Source organism: Stenella coeruleoalba (genome assembly GCF_951394435.1).
Source record: "Stenella coeruleoalba genome assembly, chromosome: X".
Classification (NCBI taxonomy): Eukaryota; Metazoa; Chordata; class Mammalia; order Artiodactyla; family Delphinidae; genus Stenella; species Stenella coeruleoalba.
This window is the reverse complement of record NC_137152.1, coordinates 14,854,406-14,869,945: the sequence shown is the minus strand read 5'-3', so window position 1 is coordinate 14,869,945 and position 15,540 is coordinate 14,854,406. Positions and strand designations below refer to the sequence as shown.

Genomic DNA, 15,540 nt, shown 5'->3' with positions numbered 1-15,540 from the left:
AGAAATATACAGTATACATATTTAGAAAGATATAGATGGAAAAAACTGAATATACAGTTTACCCTTGAACTGCAAGGGTCCACTTATATGCAGATATTTTTCAATAGTAAATACTGCAGTACTTGAGAACCTGCTGTATAGCACAGGGAACGCCACTGCGCTGTACAGTAGAAACTAACACAACACTGTAAAACAACTATACCCCAATAAAAAATAAATAAATAAATTTCATTATATAATAGGTAAAAAAAAAAACACTACAGTACTACATGGTCCATGGTTGGTTGAATCTGTGGACACAGAGGAACTGCGGATGAAGAGGGCCAACAATAAGTTATTCGTGGATTAACTCTTGCATTGTTCAAGGGTCAACTGTATAACTAATGAACTTAATAGATAGATATATGAAGAACTTTGCATCCTATGAATAGAGAATACAATTAATTTTTCATTTGTCCACAGAGGCTTCATGAGAATCAATCATATACTTGATTTCAAAGAAATCCTTAACAAATTCAAAATAAGAAACATTTCATAGAACACATTCTCATATCATAATCCAATAAAATCTGAAGTAAATAAAAATATGATTCAAAAAATTCCAGCTTCTTGAATTAAGATCCTTGGAAATTAAAAATTGTAGTCTTAATAACCATTGGATCAAAGAGGAAATTAATAGCAATATTATAAGTTCAACAGAAGGCTCAGTTAAAACTAAAATTAGAAAAGATGCATTGCCTGAAATGCCTTCATTATTAAAGAAGATGCACGTGAAAGACTGTATTCATCTTAAGACATTAGAAAAATAAAACCAATCAAATAAAGATAAAAGCTGAAATTAATGAAATGGAAAACAAAAAAATGAAAGTTATATAATCCAAAGGGTGATTCTTTGAAAGAACAAATTGATAAAATTGATGATAAAACTCACCATGAGCCTGATTGAGGATAAGTGAAAAAAGAGAATAAATGTAAGATTAAAGATTGGAAAAAAGACAAAGATATACAGAAGTAAATTTTAAAACTATATATATATATATATATATATATATATATATATATATATATACATAGAGAGAGAGAGAGAGAGAGAGAGAGAGAGGAGAGAGAGAGAACATAATATTGGCATCTGTGGCAATGTACTTTGACAATCTAGAGAAATGGAGGATTTTCTTGAAAATTAGAAGCTACCAGAACTGATTCAAAAGAAGTAGAAAACTTCGAAAGTGCATTGGTTGCATGTTGCTTTATAGCAGAGCTGTATCTCAATTTTTAAGAGCAAATAGTTTTAATGTTACTTAAACCAGCGATTCCCATCCTTGGCTGCACATTAAAATCACATGGAGACTCCTAGGTGTCCATCAGAATCTCTGGGAGTGGGACTCAGGTATCAGTAGGTTTTTTTCCCCATTTTCTTGGGTGATTACAATGTATAGCCAAGTTTGAGAACAAGGGATTTAAGTTCCAAACCATAGAAAATGATGTACATCTCTCCAATTTATTTCATAAGATCAATAAAACCTTAATATCAAAATTTGAGAAAAGCAACAGTCAAAATTTGAGAAAATATGTAAACATATTTTCCACTGGAATGACCAATTTTCTGGTAGTAGAACTCATCCCCAGTTAAACCAAACTTTATAAGTATTTCACCTCTACTATGAGCAACGAATTCACCTCTACTATGAGCAAGAAATTTGACTAATTTCTTTAGTCAAACCTAATTTTAAGCCCCTAATAGTAAGGGTCAGCTAAGCCATCCACCTTACATGGCATGCTTGACACCCAATAAGTTTTAACCTTTTCAAAAAATCACACGACTTCAAAAGATTGATTTGTGATAATGAAGCTCGTTCAATAGAAAATGTTACTGTCTGTGAAAGTGATTCTAAAAGGAGTCCTAAATATATACTGAACTTCTGTAAGTGTTGAGCCTCTGAAGGCAAAGGCAAGACTTACTTGGATGTATAAGAACTGCATTGTTGAGCCAGGACTAGTTGTATTACTCTATATAGTCTGAGTTCAAATACGTTTTAGTCTTAGAATAATAAGAGAATTGGAAAACAGATAAAAAGAATAGCTAAGTCTCCTGGGACATGGGTCTCTAGGATATTTAGGTTTCTAGCTACGCTACTGAGATTTCTCTGGATTTTCTTCAAAGAAGCAAACACTGCTGCTGAGGGAACCCATCCTTCACTCAGTTCCAGTAAATCAAACTCTCTGGCTTATTCTGCAGCTGATATACAACAAACCATCTATGACATGGTGATCAAGGTGACAAATACAGAAAACCTGGGGTAACTACAACTCTGAACAGCATTAGATGACCTTCAGGGGGAAAAAAATAGCAGATCACAATTAATTAACTTGAGTAGAGATAAGGAGACCTATTTCCCACTGAAGTATTTTACATAAGACATCTAGAAGTTATCACAATTTTGGGGGGGCATTTTCCCGAGGCACATCAAACAATAACCTCTGGACCTCAACTCCACATAATTTTAATTTTTATTTCTTTTGCAAACTCTATTTTAGAGATCTGTTCTGATTATAACACACTGCCTTAATCTCAAAAGGTAAAGAATTGACTACTGTGGCAGTGGGAAGCATATCAGCAATAGAGAAAAAAGAAAATATTTAATGACCTTCACAGCCGGAAAATTTGGGGCATAGGGCGTGGGGTGGAGGATAGTGGAGAAGAGATAGAAAAGGAAAACAAGGCTGCGTGGCTTCCATGGACAGCATCAGTATGACACCCATAGGGGTGAGAGGTAATTAGCTTCTCTCTGTCCATGTGCAGCTCTTTTTCAACTGTAGGAGGTTTCCACACACAGCATCAATTTAACAAACTAACTTGCCAATACTTGGTCTAAAATTTCAAGCTTTCTCGTCAATGAGGAAAAGGATCTGAATGAAGTATTCCAAACTGGTCACTCTAATTAAGCAAGAGTGGCTGATTAAAATTAACCTTTTCAGAAAATAAAGTCTAAAAATATGACCTAACTAATGCCATGTAAATTGCTTCACTTGATGATATGTGAAGCCATATAAAGTTGGGATGCCCTTTTAGGAAAGGTGTGCCATGGTTAACCGTGTGGAACCCAGAGGAAAGAATTCCCTTCAAATCCAGATAGGACTGTGAGCTGAAACTGTCTAGCTTAGTCTTAAGGTGCTAAATGATAGAATTTGTAAGGACAACCAAATATTAAAGAAACCAAAAATGTCAAAACAATCAAAAACGATCACTGGTACGGATTCCATCATTTATTGCAGCACACCACAAAAAGGGTGTGGGAATAAAATCTTTTCTGATCCTTCAGAACTTTCCTTCATGATTTAGGCACTTATCAAATTACTAAAACTCTTTGAAGGGATTGTCTTAAATGTCACCTCCTCCAGGAAGTCTCCCACGACTTAGACGCCCCTCCAATGTGCTCCCTTGGAAACTTGTTTACCCCAGTTATAACATGTCTCACCCTGAACTGTCTTGTCTTTTCATTAGGTGACCTACCCCACTAAACTGTGATATCTTTGGGGCCAAAAACAGTTCCATACTCTTTCATCGCTGGGCTCTCAATCTCCACTTCCTGAACACCGTCATTGGTTAACACTCAAAATATTTCTTGCTTTCATGTGAATGCTATAATTTCACCTTTAGTCCTTTTTATAGTACTTCTTACCACCCACCTCCTCCTGTTCAATCTTTACATTAGCACTTTCCAGTTTTATATATTCCATTTAGTTTTGCCAATGGAATTAAAGAAACATTCTCTTTTTGCATCTATCTACTCCAGAGTCCTTTCCCTGATCGCACCTTAATATCTTCAACTACCTCTTGAAAAATTTTCTAATTGCCTAGGAAGTCACTTTTCCCATTTAATTTACTCAACTATTTTCCCTTTTTTGTATTTTCCAAGACCTCTAGAAAAATAATTACCAGATTTTCTGTTGTGGCTATTCCCCACATACCTCCACCCCCTCCTCCTTCCTCAGATTGTAATTGTCAAAAATAGCAGGACTGTACTTCTGAACATTTATATGGTGTTATGTAGACTTAAACAAATCTCATTCCTCAAACTGCATAAATAAACTCCCTTTTGCCTTCAACTCATTCAGAAAGACTTCCCTCTGGAAATCTGGGCCTCCCTTCGGGATGGTGCCAGACTCCTGACTCCTGCAGCCCTCTGGAAGGAAAGGACCCACTCTTCACAGGATGGAGACCTCAGGGTCAGGAGTTGGGGTGGGTCCACTTGCTCTTTAGAGCCACCAACAGACTAACACTTTGCCAGCCTCTCCTCCTTCTAGGCCCATGAGCTCTAACTAAACGTCCTTCCTCTGCATCTCATCTCTCAGTCCTGTGGCCAACCCACTTAACACACCTGCTTTCCACTTGCTTGACCTCCTCATCCCTAATATTCTCTTTCACTCACTTCAGCCACCCACATGCTGGATTCCACCTTGGACTCATTCATCCCCTAGGACTACTCCCCTTGCAACTTCCCAGCCATCCTGCTTCCTGGGCCTCCTGCCCTGACCTCAGAGAGCATGGCAATCCTTCATTCCACCCACTTCTCCCAGTTGGTTGCCATCCTGGCCTCTTCCTTCCCTGCCCAGACTGGATTCCGTAGCTGATCTCCAGAATTGCCCTATTTACCAGAACCCTCAGTTCCCTGCCGGCAAACCTTTGGCTGGACTTCCTGACACCAACTCACTACCTGGATGGCCTTCTATTTCTCCTGACCCCACTCTCTGGCTACCAGGCCCTAGACCTTTGCTTAGGCCTCCTGCAGTCTCAACTGAACCTCTTCCTAAGTGCTGGCTCCATTCATCCACTCCTGGTTTGGCTTCCTCCATTCCCTTCCAAGCTCCCATTCTGAATGAATGAAATGAAAACCTTGTATTTCTATTATAATTTAGTACTTTAAAAAATGCTTTTGGATATTTATGTTATCTTATTCACAAGACAACCTCTTATGGGGTGGAAGCTCAAGAATACTGCAGCCAAAGAAGAACTAAATAGACATTTATCCAAAAGACAAACAGATGGCCAAAAGGCACAAGAAAAGATGCTCAACATCGCTAATTATTAGAGAAGTGCAAGTCAAAACTACAATGAGGTATCACCTCACACCAGTCAGAATGGCCATCATCAAAAAGCCTACAAATAATAAATGCTGGAGAGGGTGTGGAGAAAAGGGAACCCTCCTACACTGTTGGTGGGAATGTAAATTAGTGTAAATCAGCCACTATGGAGAACAGTATGGAGGTTCCTTAAAAAGTTAAAAATAGGGACTTCCCAGGTGGCACAGTGGTTAAGAATCCGCCTGCCGATGCAGGGGACATGGGTTTGAGCCCTGCTCTGGGAAGATCCCACATGCCACAGAGCAACGAAGCCCATGCACCACAACTACTGAAGTCCACGTGCCTAGAACCCGTGCTCCGTAACAAGAGAAGCCACCGCAATGAGAAGTCCGCACACTGCAATGAAGAGTAGCCCCCGCTCGCCACAACTAGAGAAAGCCTGCGCGCAGCAACGGAGACCCAACACAGCCAAAAAAAAAAAAGGTTAAAAATATGGTAACCATATGATCCAGCAATCCCACTCCTGGGCATATATCCGAAAAAGACAAAAACTCTAATTTGAAAAGATATGTGCACCCCAATGTTCATAGCATCACTATTCACAATAGCCAACATATGGAAGTAACCTAAGTGTCCACCGACAGATGAATGGATAAAGAAGATGTGGTATATATATATATATATATATATATATATATATATATATATATATACACAATTGAATATTACTCAGCCATAAAAAAAAGAAATAATGCCATTTGCAGCAATATGGATGGACCTAGAGATTATCATACTAAGTGAAGTAAGTCAGAAAGAGAAAGACAAATACCATATGATATCACTTATATGTGGAATCTAAAAAATAATACAAATGAACTTATTTACAAAACAGAGCCAGACTCACAGACATAGAAAACAAAATTATGGTTACCAAAGGGGAAAGTGGGGGGAGAGATAAGTTAGGAGTATGGGATCAACAGATACACACTACTATATATAAAATAGGTAAATAAAAAGGATTTACTGTATAGCATAGTTTCAGGTGTAAAGGAAAGTGATTCGGATATCCAAATCACTTTCCTGTATACCTGAAACTAACACAATATTGTAAATCAACTATATGTCAATACTATTTAAAAAAAGAGGGCTTCCCTGGTGGCGCAGTGGTTGGGGGTCCGCCTGCCGATGCAGGGGACACGGGTTCGTGCCCCGGTCCGGGAAGATCCCACATGCCGCGGAGTGGCTGGGCCCGTGAGCCATGGCCGCTGAGTCTGCGCGTCTGGAGCCTGTGCTCCGCAACGGGAGAGGCCACAACAGTGAGAGGCCCGCGTACCGAAAAAAAAAAAAAAAAAAGAAAACCCAACCAACAAAGAGGAGTCATAGCACTGGAAGAGCAGCTGAGCCTGGCAATGATGAATCAGGGTGGAGAAGAGAAGAGCAGTTTGGAACTTGCTATGGGGGACTACTTTCATGCATCATTAGTGCACAATGGAGGAGAAGACTGCTGTGGCATGCTCACTTCTGAACCAAATAACAATAAAATAAAACAGACTGTTTCCCTCCCCTTCCTCTGCCATCTAGACATTTGCCATATAATAAAGAACATAAATACAATCAGGTACAAATCCTAATGGATCTACAGATAACAATAATATTAAACAAAGGCCCAAATTAAATCTTTAAAATTTTTTTGTGAAACGTGTGAAAAAACCAAATCTTTCAACTTCTTGGATAAAAACTGTCCTATTATATCTGTATTTGTACCTATCCCTAATAAAACTAATATTGTTATTTGTCCTAGGACTGCCTTCCCCCAACAAAAATATAAATATTTAGCAAAATAATCATTTACCTTATAGTAGATCAAAAAAAGATCATCCAGTTTCCCATGCAAATCACCTGGAAATGAAATGAAAAATCGCTATTCAGTAGGAACAAGAATTTAAAAACTGAAAAGACAAAAACTCTAATTTGAAAAGCTACGTAACAGAATTTAAAAACTGAAATACTACTGATATACTCCAAGCGTTTTCAGGACATCGGGTTTTTACCCTATGATGATATTAATTCAACAGACAATTTGTTTCCATAGCACTCTATGGAAACTTTGTCCCCTTTCCTATAGGGGACAGCATCCAATGTGGCAATTACCTATTTACTCCTGCCATTTATGGGCCTCCCTTCGGGATGGGCCTCTGTGCCAAGTGCTCTGTGCCACTCTCTGCCAAGTGCTAGACTAAGGGTTTACGTGAATTGTCTTGTTCAATCCTTACAACCACTCTATGAGATGGGTATTGTTTTCATCAGACTCATTTTACGAATGAGGCTCGGAGTAGTTAAGTAACTTATGCAAAGTTGCCCAGCTACCAAGTAGCAGAGCTGGAATTCAAACTCAACTTTATCTCTCTTCAAAAGTGAAGCTCTGGGCTTCCCTGGTGGCACAGCGGTTGAGAGTCCGCCTGCCGATGCAGGGGACACGGGTTCGTGCCCCAGTCCAGGAGGATCCCACGTGCCGCAGAGCGGCTGGGCCCGTGAGCCGTGGCCACTGGGCGTGCGCGTCCGGAGCCTGTGCTCCGCAACGGGAGAGGCCACAACAGTGAGAGGTCCGCGTACCACAAAAAAAACACACACAAAAAAAATTGAAGCTCTTAGTGATTGTTCTGTACTACCTACCCTGTAATCTCTAGGAGAACAGCAGTATCATCTATATTGGCATTAAACCCCAAATGCCTCCCATAGTACCTGCTGCATAGTAGCACTCAATAATTAAGTTTAATTGCTAAATGCAAAGGTTTTTAAAGCCACATTTTCAAAAATATGCTCCAGCAGTAGCATCTGAAACTTAAAAATTTTGAGTAGATAGTTGACATTCTCTTGATGAGACTATTAGAGAAAACAAAAATGAAAGCATGGCTTTATAAAACTCAGCCAACTGAGGGAAAACATATAAATAGATGAAGCCATTAATTTAAAAACAAGAGTAAATATGTGAGTATTCAAAAGCCCTATTTGGATAACTATTTCTAGGTAAATATTTGACTTTCATAACCTCTGATCATAAGTTTTTATTCCTTGTATCCAACTTAATTACCAAATATAATTTAATTCAGGAATACTTTTCCTCAGTTTGCTTAAAATGCTACAACCAAACTTAACCAAATATATGCAAGAAATGACTGCAATTATAATGGGAATAATAAAATTAAAATCCTACATCACCAGCACTTATTTATAAAATGACTACAATATTAAGAGCATATTAATACTACCATATACTTAAATCTCATTGCTCTCACTCCAAATCTAAGGAAATAAAAATGGAAGGACTTTACTTATCAGTTAAATATATATTTTTAATTATTTTGTTTTCCTAATTTTCTTCAGGATACTCCAATAAAGATGGTTAAAAAAAAAAAAACAACTTCAGCTAAGAAAATATGAGCTCATTCACTCAGCAGCTACATTATGCTGCTTTAAAGGAGAGGCACCAACGTACACCATTGAGAATAAAGGTGCCTTTCGGGCTGACACAGCAGAGGCCTGTATATGTTTGCCAAATCTGTGTGTGGTTAGTGCTTCTGAGGCCACATCAGAAAAATATGAGTTCTGATGGCAGGGAGGAATTTCTGAGAGGGAGACAAGCATAATAATAAAAATGCTGTGAGTCAGGTATTCTGTAGAATTTGTTTAATTGGGAGCTTTAGAATATCTGCAATGCCTTAATGGACAAAGTATTTCACTTCATATCAATAAAACAAGCTACTATTAGCAGCTTTGGTTCCAGTTAAAAAAAAAGCAAAAAACAAAAAACCCCAAAGATTTGGGTGGTCAGAACTGTTGCAGCTGGTATGCTAATAAATGAATTGCTTTCAGAATATTAAGAGTTGAGGCTATACAAATATTTTTATTTTCATTTTTTTCATAAGCTGCCTTATTATTTTTTAATTAATTAATTAATTAGGCTGCTCCAGGTCTTAGCTGCAGCACGTGGGATCTTCGTTGCCGCGTGTGGGATCTTCCTTGCAGCATGCAGGGTCTCTAGTTGCGGCATGCAAACTCTTAGTTGAGGCATGTGGGACCTAGTTCCCTGACCAGGGATCAAACCTGGGCCCCTGCATTGGGAGCACTTAGCCACTGGACCACCAGGGAACTCCCTAAAAATATTTTTAACTTCTAGTTGGACAGCAAGAGATAAAACTCAATGTATCATGGAAAGGCAGCCACAGAAAGATATTTCCACTGCACACAAAAACCTAAGTGCATAACTGGTTATCATTTATAACATAAACTAAAACACCTACTATATTTCATGCACGTTGAGAAATGTGTAGCATGTTTAGATGTGCATGTAAAAAAATGCATCTGGAAATTAAAATAATGGTAAAGGTTCACCATAATTTCTCCCCCTTTCCTAATACTGTCTTAAACAGAGGATGTTTATGAAAATATGGCCCTGATTTTAAATTTTATTTTAAATGATGACCAAATTTTTCTAAGTTCAATGGGGCTATTAAAGACAGAAAATAATAATTCCTATGCTATGGGAACCTATGGGCCTTGGTTTTTCCTTCTATCAATGGTGCTACATGGAAGAAGTCTGGAAATAAATGCCCTGCCAAGATGTGAGTATCTTTAAAATAATGGAACTGTCCAATCAATCCATTCCCTAGTCCTTCTCTCATGATGGAAAATGAAACATCAGTCAGAGCAGTGCATGATGGGAGTTGGGATAGCAGATACGGAGTTGGCTCTAACCTGGGATGCAGAAGATCTGATTTTTAATTCTGACTCTGCCACTAACCAGCTGAGTAAGCTGAGGTGGAGAGAGGGGGACAAGTTACTACATAGAAATGCATGGAAGGCAATACACTTTTCTCTCTGGGCCTCAATTTCATCCGTAAGAGCAAGGGATAGACTAGATGGTCTCTGTAAGAACCACTCGGTTCTTACACTGCATGATTCCAGGACTTACATGCCCTCTAATTAATTCATGTCTTCTTCCAGATCCTTTTATGCAAAGCTAAGTCTCCAATGGCAACTGGAGGTATACTGGAAACATATGGGAGCAGATCACACTCCCTGTTTGGCCTATTATATACACTCTGAGAGCAAACCTCGCCTTGGCTCCAGAGGCTTCATGGGTTGGCATCGCTTCCTGAGCCTCATGACCCAAAATTCTTTATCTCCATGAAAAGTAAGTGCTGATGAGGCCTTGAATAAAAGGTCCCCACTGCTGAGATGCATCATCTGGAAGGCAGAGATGTGGTGGCCTGATTTGGCTGGAATTGAACCATTAAGGACTCTTCAAAAGCCTGAGTCAGGACATGTCAAGGAGCATGTACTGCTACATCGAGTCCCTGTCACCACTATCAGATGCTAGAATGGAAATAGTTTAATTAGATTGTCAAATCCATTCTACCTGCCAGAGTAAAAGAAACATGGGCTAAAAATTGATTTGGAAAATAACAATCACTGTTTTGTAACCTAAAGGCTTAATTAGAAGTTAAGGGAATTGCTGTTCCTTCCACGCACTCCATTCTCAGACAGTTGCAAGCACGCTGAGCACCAACTGTGTTGAATTTCAATGTGTACTGCTTCTTGAAGCAATATCCTGTCAGACTGGCCTATATGATAACAAAATCTCAGCTCTTGTTATTTAGAAGAACAAGGAACAGATTTCTGGGACATTCCCACTCTTCTAAAAGCTGCAGAGACCAGTTGGAAAAATCTAAAACAGCAGCCGAGGGCAGAGAAGAATTTAGTCTCCACCCTTCCTTGGGCTTTTCTCTTCCCAGCATAAGTGGCATGCAGAGGCCCACCTAGAAAAAGCTACATTGAACAAAGATAATGAGAGCCAGAGGGAGGGCAAAGAACACTTATTCCACCCATGGGTGATTTTCTGTATTAAAATGCTGCCTGCCTTTATAAAAAGCTATGAGTTCTTTAATTTCTCACATAATTAATTCCTGCCAGCTGGTATGCAAAACAAAGACAAGATAGGAAACAGTACTATCATGATAGAAAACTCTATATTAACACTTTTCCCTTAACACAGTCCAATTTACACAGTTTTCAAGTTAGGCCAATGATGTAGAACCAAGAGGCTCCTAAATATTAATTTGGCAACACTGCTCTGAAACTTACCACAGATTGTTATCTCTTTGGAGGGAGAAGTTTTTATGTGAGTGAAATTCGGCATTTGCTGCAGGAGCTTCTTGGTTTCAAAGAGCACCTCTAAGACATAATAAGCATGAAGTATCTGTGAGGGCGAAGGAGAGGAAATAGATATCATGAACTAGGAGAAAAGGCATGAGTGTGTAGAAAGCAGTATAGGTGGAACATATGAGCACGTTTCAGGTAGCTGTAGTTCACGACAATCTCTAAATTATTTTTAAATAGATTTTCCTAGCACAGTATCTGGCACATAATAAGCCCTCACTAGAGATGTGTAAGTTGAATGAATGAATGGTTCCTAGGACGTCTATATTCTCATGTTCTTAATTGACATCACCCATTCACAGAACATTTCTTATTATTCTTGGTCCTTAGAGCCCAAGAGAGGTGACAAGAAAAAAAGGAGACTCCCTTGCCCTAAGGAAATGTGCAGGCAAAAAAGTAAAGAAAAGAGAAGGAGGGAAAAGAGAGAGAAGTAGAAAGGAAGAGAGAAGCAGAGAGAGATTGTTCAAGAGGAGCTGCTTTGCATCTGCTTGTGACCTCCTGCCCCGGGGCTGGGAATTAGATGGGGGTGCTGGGTTAGGAGGTCTCACAAGGTAGCCAGACAGGCCCCAAGGGACTCCTGAGCCAGGTGTCCTAGGTGTGGCTCAATATTTGGTGCACAGACATGAGTTTACAGGACAGCAAGCACACTTATATACAAGTGTAAGTATAGAACATATTGCCAATTCAAATAAACCATTCAGATTAGCTCCTATTATGACTATTCATCCCTTGATCTCCTCCAGTTACAGTGTTGATGACAGCATTGTTTTGGACAGATTCACTGGGTTTTCTCTTCCAGGCTTTTCTGTTTATTTGTTTTTAAATACAGTGTGTTGTTCTCCCTTTTTTTAAATTATGAACTATTCCAAATACATAATTCAAAAAGTGATGTAGCTGATACAAATTTAACAGATGCTAACACCACTTTCTAGTCAGGAGTGTCTGCGCCTGTACTGTCCAATGCAGTAGACACTGGTCACATGGGGCTATTGACCACTTGAAATGGGGTCAAAATTGAGATGTCATGTAAGCACAAAATACGCATTGGATTTTAAAGACAGTATGAAAAAAAAGTAAAACATCTCATAAAAAACTTTTAATATGATTACATATTAAAATGATAATTTTATATGTTGGAGTAAATAAAATACATTATTAAAATTAATTTCACTTGTTTCTTTTTGCCTTTATAATGTTGACTACTGGAAGATTTTAAATTATGTATGTGGATCACATTATATTCCTATTGGACAGCACTGGTTTAGATTATTGGAGGCTGAGAGAGAGGTCATATCTACATATTGTTCAGATAACGCTTTGGGCATGGGATTCAGGACAGATGGAACCCTTTGGAACAATCCTATCTCGTGGTGTCCTGAAATTTCCATTTCCACTTCCTATTAAAATAATGAAATTATTTTCCATTTCCACTTCCTATTAAAATTATTTAATCATGAAATTCTCCAAACTTATTTTTTTAAAAAAAACCAGGAAGCAGGATTGGAAGCAATGTGAGAATTAGGAGGAAAGAGAAGGTCCCCTGGATGTTAGTGGGGAGCAACCCACATTTCCTGTCTCTCCAAACCTAATGGATTGCTAAGGATTTTCCCCACAAAAGCATTCTAAATCGGTGAGTCAAATCTTTAGCCAGATTTTAAAGGAAGAGGCAAAACACTCTGATAGCATGATTTATTTTAATTTCCATATTTAATTTATTGATTCCCAAAACTGGCTTCAGTGTTACCTTAAGTTGCCACTGTAGACTTTCTGGACCATTTGTAGTGCTAATCAGAGTAATTACTGTCTGAAAAGGCAGTTGTTTTATTAAGTTAAATTAACAAATAATCATTGAGGATATATTGCAACAACAGAAAATCCCTATTATGAAAATGTTTTTTCTGGGTCCTTTTTCAATTGGTTAAAATCACTTTGGTATTATTAGTTCCTACAAAGCCAGTCTACTTCTCTTTAAGTAGCATTATAATCGTGTTTATAGCAATATTAAATACTCAAAAGAGTTAACTCAGAAGTTGATTTCTATGTTTACAAATATATTCAGATTAAATGGCAACTTGAATAAAATACTCACATTCTTTTAAAGGCACTGAGGGAGGAAAATATTACTTTGAAAGGATTTTCTTTTTAAAACAATAACTAGTTTTTAAATGAAAAAAACCCCCACATTTCTAAAGTTGAAATAAAAATTTAAACAGCAAAAAGGAGTATAATAATGAAAAGCAATTTTCCTTCTTCCCCAGACTTCAGTCTCCTTTCCCCATTCCCCAAAACAGCCACTGTTAAGAGTATCTTTCCAAAAAATATTCTATGCACTTGCAAGCATATAAAAATCAATATAACCAGGCTTCCCTGGTGGCACAGTGGTTAGGAATCCACCTGCCAATGCAGGGGACATGGGTTCAAGCCCTGGTCCGGGAAGATCGCACATGCCGCGGAGCAACTAAGCCCGTGTGCCACAACTACTGAGTCTGTGCTCTAGAGCCCGCGAGCCACAACTACTGAAGCCTGCACGCCACAACTACTGAAGCCCTCGCGCCCAGAGCCCATGCTCCGCAACAAGAGAAGCCACTGCAATGAGAAGCCCGCGCACCGCAACGAAGAGTAACCCCTACTCGCCGCAACTAGAGAAAGCCCGCACGCAGCAACGAAGACCCAACGCAGCCAAAAATAATAAATAAATAAAATAAATTTTTAAAAAATCAATATAACCACATATGAATATGCAAACACATGTATAAGTACATAATCCCTTAAATAAAATGTGGTATATTCACACAAAGGAATATTATTCAACCAAAAACAGGAATGAGGTACTGACTGATACATGCTACAACATGAATGAACCTTGAAAACATTATACCAAGCAGAAGCCACCAGACACAAAAGGCACACATTATATGATTCCATTTATATAAAATGCACAGGTTAGGCAAATCTGTAGAGACAGAAAGTAAACTAGTGGTTGCCAGGGGCTGGGAGAAGAGGGAATGAGGTACAGGGTTTTGTTTTGAGGATGATAAAAATGTTCTGGAATTAGACAGTGGTGATGGTTGCACCACATTGTGAATATACTAAAAACCAATGAATCATACACTTTATTTAAAATGGTTAAAACAATCAATTTTATGTGATATGAATTTTATCTCAATTTTTAAAAATCAAAATATATAATGCTTATTAATTTTGTTGACAAATGGGAGCACATTGTACACTATGTTGAACCTTTTATTCTTCCCTTAGCATCATATATTTTTCATTTTTATAAAATCAAAATTGTCTATCTTTTCTATTATAGCTCCTTGAATTTTTGCCATAGCTTTTATGTCCTTGAGCATATTAAGCATATTTATTTTCAACTCTGAGTCTGATAATGCCATTATCGAAAAACTCTATAGGTTTGTTTCCATTGTTTGCTGTTTGCCTCAGTTTTCTTTTGTGACTCTTGCATCCTCCTGTGCCTGGTTAACATTTGTGTTAAGTTCTGGATACTGTATATGAAAACTTGAGGAAATCATTTAAGGCCCTATTTTCTTACAGAGAGGGTTGAAATTTTCTCTTGGCAGGTGGCTAGGAGCACTAGCTGTCTAGGATGATATCAATTCAATTTCAGGAATTAGATGATTCAAAATTTTGCTTCAGTTCCTACAGAGCCAGTACTTCTCATTCACTCTTACTCCTAGGGTACACCCTTAAGGTCCTAACCTGAGAATGAGGGTTCTGGGGTGATGTCAGAAAATAATGAAGTAGGTAGTTCCAAGATCCCATCCCTCTGCAGAAACACTGAAAAATCAAGCCAAAAAACCAGATCAAACAAACAAAAAAACCTGTCCGACCCAGCTTTGTCAGAACTCTGGAAGATAGTCAAAGCTCACAGCAACCAATGCTGAATTAAGAAAGAGGCAACTTAAAAATGGCACAGTGCAAGCAGAAAGGAAAGGCTAAGATGGATTTGTAAACAGCCAGGCTAAGCAGTAAAGGAGTGTACCAACACAGAGCCAATCTGCAAAGACTAGATTTTCCTTGCTTCCCTTTCCTTCCCCTCTGTTCCCTTCCCTTCTTTCTTTCCCTCTCCCTCTTTCCTCCTTTCTTTCCTCCTCCCTCCCTCCTCCTCCCTTCCCCCCCCCCTTTCTTTCTTTCTTTCTTTCTTAATGGCTCTTGGTGTTCAAGGAAATCTCTGTCGAAACACTAGGTGAACACAGCCTAAAAGAAAAGAAACTTTGG

At 38.5% G+C, this 15,540-nt stretch overlaps 1 protein-coding gene across 11 annotated transcripts in view; it reads right to left on the bottom strand.

Moving 5' to 3' along the window:
- PPEF1 (protein phosphatase with EF-hand domain 1) overlaps window positions 1-15,540 on the bottom strand; it is a 148,662-nt gene that overhangs the window by 48,074 nt on the left and 85,048 nt on the right. For 10 of the 11 annotated variants that reach the window (XR_013825664.1, XR_013825665.1, XR_013825666.1 and 7 more), the window contains 2 exons: window positions 11,227-11,341; window positions 6,935-6,981 (listed from right to left, as the gene is read on the bottom strand). Coding sequence is in view for 1 of the 11 variants with exons in the window: in XM_079910172.1 (XP_079766298.1) it covers window positions 6,935-6,981; window positions 11,227-11,341 (162 nt within the window). In the remaining 10 variants the exon portion in view is untranslated. The remainder of the gene's footprint in view (window positions 1-6,934; window positions 6,982-11,226; window positions 11,342-15,540) is intronic. The other variant, XR_013825667.1, reaches the window with a different exon arrangement.